At 42.4% G+C, this 6,831-nt stretch overlaps 1 protein-coding gene across 1 annotated transcript in view; it reads left to right on the plus strand.

Moving 5' to 3' along the window:
* Positions 1-526: 526 nt before the first annotated feature.
* Positions 527-6,831, plus strand: part of Tnpo3 (transportin 3) — an 83,185-nt gene continuing 76,880 nt past the window's right edge. Inside the window, exon 1 of the mRNA XM_008846370.3 lies at positions 527-1,050. Coding sequence (XP_008844592.1) covers positions 931-1,050 — 120 coding nt within the window. The 5' untranslated portion in view covers positions 527-930. The remainder of the gene's footprint in view (positions 1,051-6,831) is intronic.

Raw genomic sequence — 6,831 nt, forward strand, 5'->3', positions numbered from 1 at the left:
TCTACATAGTGAGTTCCAGGCCAGCTGGGGCTACAGGGAAACCCTGTCTCACAAGACCAAAAAAAAAAAAAAAAAAAAAAAAAAAAAAAAATGTTAGTAGAAAAAGAAAGGCTCAACAATTCGGGCATTTTGGATTTATTCAGGCTTGTAAATAGGTTGTTGGTCTCTTCCATTAGTCAGAGCAGGAATCATGCCTTAAAGTCTCCTTTGGCTCTGCAGTACACTACAAAGAACGGACCCTATAGGTTGATAAATTGATGATGGTCCTTGAATGCCCCCAGGGGCCCGGAAGGATTCTCTGGCGAGAGGAAAGGAAATAGGAACACGGAGAAAAAAATCTTGCATCAATTGCCAGGGAGAGAAAAGTAGCTCAGGCACGTGACACAAACCGGTCTTAAAGCCGAGATGTAAAAGACCTAACAACTTACCAGGTATCTGTTCCCTGCCCCCTCCTCCTAGACCGACAGGGTCACTTCCGGAAGGAGGCAGTAGACAAGAGGAGGCGTGCTGGGAAGGAGGCAGTTTATCGTGCACCAGACGGAAGTGTGCCAAAGTATCCGGGCTGCCGCTTCCGGTCTGGATAGACGCTGCTCCCGTACTCTGCGTCGTTTGTGTCATGAGGCGATAGGCCTCCGAGAGCAAGGCGAGGGGTGAAGCACCAAGAACCCGCCTAGGGACTCCAGAGTCAGGCCTTCAGCGGAAAGATCGGACCAAAAGGGACCAGGAACCCGAATACGACCTACCCTCTGTTTCCGAGGGGGCAGCTTCGACGAAGAACTCCGCCCCCCTTCCTTGGTAACGGCCAGAAAGGAGGAGATGGCGCCAGCCAGGGAGCGGCCCCGGCCGAGACAGTAGGGGAGCGCGAAGGCGGAGCGAGCGGGAAGCCCCGGGAGAAGCGGAGCGGTCGCCGTCACCACTGCCGCCACTACCATGGAAGGAGCCAAGCCAACCTTGCAGCTCGTGTACCAGGCAGTGCAGGCGCTTTACCACGACCCAGATCCCAGCGGGAAGGAGCGCGCTTCGTTTTGGCTTGGGGAGCTGCAGCGTTCGGTAAGGGGCCCGGAGAGGGAACGGGGCCCGGGCCCAGTGGGACGGAAGCTTGAGCGGAGAGCCGGAGCTGGGCAGTTGGCTTCGGGAGACCCTCCTTTGGAAGCTGCTGCCGTGGGGTGGGGCTGGGAAGCCGTTTGGATGCCGCTTTTAGGAAATAAGTTTCAGCAGATCAGTCTCGAACTGGCCCTTTCCCCACCCCGTAGAAACCTATTTGTAATCTTCCTATGCTTCTGGCTTGAGGCATGGATCCAACCCGCCTTTAAATTCCATCCTCTTGTTGCCTATCAGGCCATGCTTTTCTCTTATCTTCCTTTAACCAAAGCCAGCCCCAAGTGCTTCTCCGCCTTCCACTTAAGGATGCTTTATTGGTCCCCCTTCAGCGTCTAAGTGTTGCATCTTGCAGTTCCTTCCTGTTGGTAGCCTTACACCTCTATGCCTTACTGATTTTTCACACTTGAGGCCATTATTCTCGAAACTTCTCAGGTTTCTAAATTCGGATTCGTGTGAATTTCCCTCAGCTTTGGAGTGCAGCATACTATAAAGAAGAAAGTATCAGTTAGGGTTTCAAAACAATCTTTGAGTTCTTTTGTTTTACAGTGGCCTCCTAATCTTATTTCCCTGACCTTTAGGTTTTTATGAGTAGCATAGCAGCTTTAATTATTTCATATAGCTGTGTGAACGTCTGGTGGAATCTTGGTGTTGTACCTGTTGTATTTCCTCTTGCGTACATTTTTCGGTTCGTGGATTTCAGCATTTTTTTTTTTTTTGCCATATTTTGTTTTCTCCTTTTATTTCACACTGACCTTTGCTGTACTTTTTTTCTGAGTTTGTATACATGGTGATCTTGCTGAATAAAGGGTTTAGTCTATGAGCTTTGAAGTTCTTTGTTTTCCCTTTTCTTTCTTTGCAGTGCTGGGGATCCAATCCAACCTACAACTCACTATGTAGACCAGGATGCCCTCAATTTCACAGAGATCTGCTTGCCTCAGCTTCCTGAGTGCTGGGATTAAAGATGTGGGCTGCCACACCTGGCTTCCACAAGCATATTTTTGTTTGCATGGATCTTCCCTTTTGTAAGCTTATTTTAACTCATAACTGATTTTTAAAGGTGATTTACTTATTAAATAAGCCCCTGGGTTGCAAGTACATAATGTTTTAAAATTGCAACTTTGACTTTGATTACTATGTGTAAATTTGAGACCCAAGTCCTTGTGGGAAGAGGAAAGGAGTTACAGCTTCATTGTAGGCTGTCCACATCTGGTCTCATTTGTATAGCTCTCGGATCTTCATACAGTTTTCTAAAATATAAATAACTCACAAAAGTCAGCTCTTCCTTGTTAAAACCTACTAATTATTATGTATTTCAATATTGAATGCTTACCATGAATATACAACTTCTGGGTGTTGGTAATTGAAACAAAACAAAAATCTGTGCTGACCACATAGTATACTTGTGATGATTAAATGTGTTAGTTATCTACCAAGAACTGAAAGTTCTTCTGCATAGAGCTTAAAGATGTTAGCAGTTACTTAAATGTTATTCACCTTTCTCTCCTTTCCATTATTCTGTTACAACCTTACTATCATCAGAGGGTCTTAATAGGAAGACATGACACACTTGACAGAATAATTTGCAGAGATAATTTTTCTTTTTCTTTTTTCTCAGTACAGGTACTGGGGATTAAATCTGGGACCTCACACATGCTAGCAGAGTTATTTATCACTGAACTATCTCCCCAGCCTTCATTTTACCTTTTGTTGTGATACAGGAGCTGGTTAGATTTCCCTAAGCTGGCCTTGGACTCACTCTGTAGCCAAGTCTGGCTTTGAACTTTCTGTCCTGCCTCAGCCTCCTGAGTAGTAAGACTTTATAAGTCTTGTCTGCCTCACCCACACCTGGCAGAGTTTGTTTTAAAATATTGTTTATAAAGTTGTGGATATAATGGTACTAGGAGAAATAATGTTAATAACCCATAGGTAAACTATTACGTCTTTAGGCTGGAAGAGATAAGAGAGGGGAGTAGTTACTTGATTGCCTAGAAGGGGAATGATTGAGTTCCTGGTGAAAGGACACAGCTAGCTTGAGGTATTAGAGAAATGAATTTCCTGACTTTATTCTCCTAATTTTCTTCTAGATTCCCTATTGACCAAATCAACCAGAAGCCAGGAGACATGGCAACCTGTTGATAAGTCTGTACAAGACAGCTTACTGGAGCAGAAAGAATAGTAGAAAAGGATGGGAAAATATTCAGCACAATTACACTCATTTGGGCAACTTCACCTTTTTAATTAATTAGTTATTGGGACTGGAGAGATGGCTCAGCCGTTAAGAACACTGACTGCTCTTTCAGAGGACCTGGGTTTGGTTCCCACATAGCGGCTAACAACCATCTATAACTCTAGTTCCAGGGTATCTGACGTCCTCTTCTGACCTCCATGGGCATTGCACGACATGAGTGCACATACATATGCAGGCAATACAGTCATACACATAAAATTAAAAAATAAGTTTTAATTGTGCATATGTGTATGTGTGTGGGAGCACTTGTGGATGTCAGAGGACAACTTGTAGAAGTTTGATTTCTCTCCTTCCATAGTTTCTGGGGATTGAACTCAGACTTGGCAACAAGTGCCCTTACCTACTGAGCCATCTCATTGACCCAGCTTGAGCACTTAAATGAACAGTGCAGTCAACACTTGGATCTTTTGCTTCCTTTACTTACTTATTTTCTTTAAGTCACACAGTTGCACCCTCTATCTTGTTACTATTAGAAACACCAACCTGCCAAACCACTTACTCAGACATTCTTCTCTGATCACAGTCCATGTTTCTAGTTCCCTGTCTTAAGAATTTCAAGTAATCCTGTTAGTTTTTATTATTTTGGAATCTTATGTAATAAGATTTATTACATTAATTTATGTAATAAAATTTTAAGATTTATTTATTTATTTATTTATTTATTTATTTATTTATTTATTTATTTATATATTATGTGTGTGTTGTAGTCCCAGCTGACCTGGTACAGAGACCCACCTGCCTCTACCTCCCAAGTGCTGGGATTAAAGGCATGTACCACCATGCCCAGCATTGTTTTATTTTTAAAGCCTAAACATTTTGTGCATGGTGATCAATATATATTTTTAACATTTGTTTCCTATGTTTCTAGTAATTCGTCTCCAGAACTTCTGTCCATAGTGTAAAATGCCCACGTTGCACATTCATATTGGTAATCTATTTTCCTTGTTGGCTGAAGGAAGCATGTAACCTTAAGATCCATCAACCCAAAACATAGCTCTCACCTGAAAGGCAGTAAGAGATCATTTTTTCTTGAGCCAAGTATGAATGATCATGGTCCATGAATATGAGTTCAGGTTGCCCTGAAAGACATATTCTACTACAGAAATGGTTACATGAGATTACATAAAATTTTATTAGTTATAGAACAAAGAAAGTATTGACTAGAGATAATGGCTCAGTGGTTAAAGAGTATTTGCTGCTCTTCTAGAATACCAGAACTTGATTCCCAGCACTCCTGTCTTTCATCTCAAACTACCTGTAACTCCAGCTTCAGGCCATCAGACCCTCCTCTTGTCCTCTGAGGGTACCTGCATGTATGTGTGTGTACTTATACACACACACAGATACACACACAGGAACAAAGAAAGCCATAAATAAGGCATTTACCAAATGGTGGGATATCATTTGAGCAAGTTATAGGAAAGAGTAAGGAAATTTTGTTTTGGGTTTTAGGTGCTTACTATCTGATGACATTTTTAGCTTTTGGATTGGTGGAAGCTAGAAGTCTGCTAAGAATACATCTTAAAGGGATGGGCATGGTAGGGTATGCCTTGAAATCCCACCAGTCAGGAGGCAGAGGCAGGGAGATCTGTGAGTTCAAGGCCAGCCTGGTCTACATAGAGAGTTCTAGGTCAGCCATAGGCTATATGGTGAGACCGTCTCAAAAAGCAAACAAAATACACCTCAAAGGTTTTACCTGATAGTCAAAAGTACGTTCAGTGAGACATATGGGTAGGCAATGAATGGCTATTTAAGGGGGGATAAAATTAGCCTAAGATAATGCCAGGCATGAAGGTGCATGCCTTCAATCCCAGCCTTTGGGAGGCAGAGGAGGTAGATCTCTGTGAATTCTAGGCCAGCCTGATGTACATATTTCCAGGCCAGTTGGGGCTCACAGAGACCCTGTCTCAAAAACAAAGTTGACATTCCAGTTTCCACAGTTAGAATGGAACCCATTTCTTTTCATTTTCCTTTGTAATGTCTCCCTTCTCTTCCCCAGTGTTTTCAATCTGATTTTAGTGGCCTTTTAGAAGGAACCTGAGAGCAAACAGATGTGTACAATAAGTTCAGTCATCATCTTTCACATTTTGCAAAACCATTGTCTTTATTCTCCTTCACCTTCACCCCGTTTAATCTTATTTATTTACTACCACTAACATTTGTTTTTTTCCCTTATTCTCTAATGGTTGTATACAACAGCCTGTTTTTGTTTTGAGACAGTGTCTCTTGTAGCTCAAGCCAGCCTTGAACCCCCTCTGCAATAGGTGATGGCCTTGAACTACTACTGATCCTTCTTCCTTTGCCTCCCAAGTACTAGGATTACAGATTAGTGCCACGATGCCCAGCTAAAACAGCTGTTTTTTGAAGAACGTTTAATCTTTACTCTGTAAACTTTTTCCACCAAAATTCATGGAAAGCTTCAATCATAGTTATGTTCCATGTGATAAGCAGATTTCACTGATAACTCCAAAGTGACTTTTCTAAAAGAAAATATGTTATTTTGAAGCAGATTTTAAAGGAATCTTATGTACCAGTAACTCACGTGTTCTGAGCACTTAGTAGTTTCCTTTGGCCATGCCTAGTGTGTATACAAAACCAGGAGACAATGTAGAAAGCTACAGGGAGCAAAGACCATCTCTTTCTAGGGCTAGTAATTGTGCTGCTTAGTTCTAAGCTGGTACTTCTACAGAGACAATCTGTGAGCTAGAAGTTGTCTCAGAAGGTTTATTGTCCAGGGCTGGGGATGTGGCTCAGTTGGTAGAGTGCTTGCCTAGTATGCAGGAAGCCATGGATTTGATACCCAGTACTGCATAAACCTAGTGTGGTGGTAGATGCCTGTAATCCTAACCCTTTGATCAGAAGGAGAAGGTCATTCTCATCTATATTCTGAGTTTGAGACCAATCTGGGCTTCGTTAGACCTTGTCTCAGAAATACCAGAGAAAAGGAAGCTTATCTGGAAGCTGAAAAGGCATGATGAAAAGAATAAAAAACAAATCAGATGAAATAAAGTCATGCTTTATGGACTTAACATTATTGTGTGTAATTTGTCATCTGTTTATGGAAATTTTCTCTTAGCATGTTAGGCCAGGAATGGTGGCCCACACTTTTAATCTTAGCCTACCATGTGGGAGGCAAAGGCTTGGTATAGTTGAGAAAACCCCTAAGCGAAGCAATTACCAAGGAATGAATACTTCAATTACTCCTGATTTTTTTTTTTTTTTCCTTTTTGAGACAAGGTCCCCCTGTAGCCCCACCTGTCCTGCCTCCCAAGTGCTGGGATTAAAGGTGTGCTTCACCACACCCAGCCTGAATTTGATTTTATGGAGCCAAATTTACTTATCCTTTTTTTGGGACAGTAAACTCCTGGAACCTACCTAGACCAGGCTGACCTTGATCTCACAGAGATCTGCATGCCTCTGGAATGCTGGGGTTAAAGGTGTGTGTGTGTGTGTGTGTGTGTGTGTGTGTGTGTGTGTGTGTG

This window comes from Nannospalax galili, unplaced genomic scaffold, assembly GCF_000622305.1.
Source record: "Nannospalax galili isolate Female #2095 unplaced genomic scaffold, S.galili_v1.0 scaffold660, whole genome shotgun sequence".
NCBI lineage: Eukaryota > Metazoa > Chordata > Mammalia > Rodentia > Spalacidae > Nannospalax > Nannospalax galili.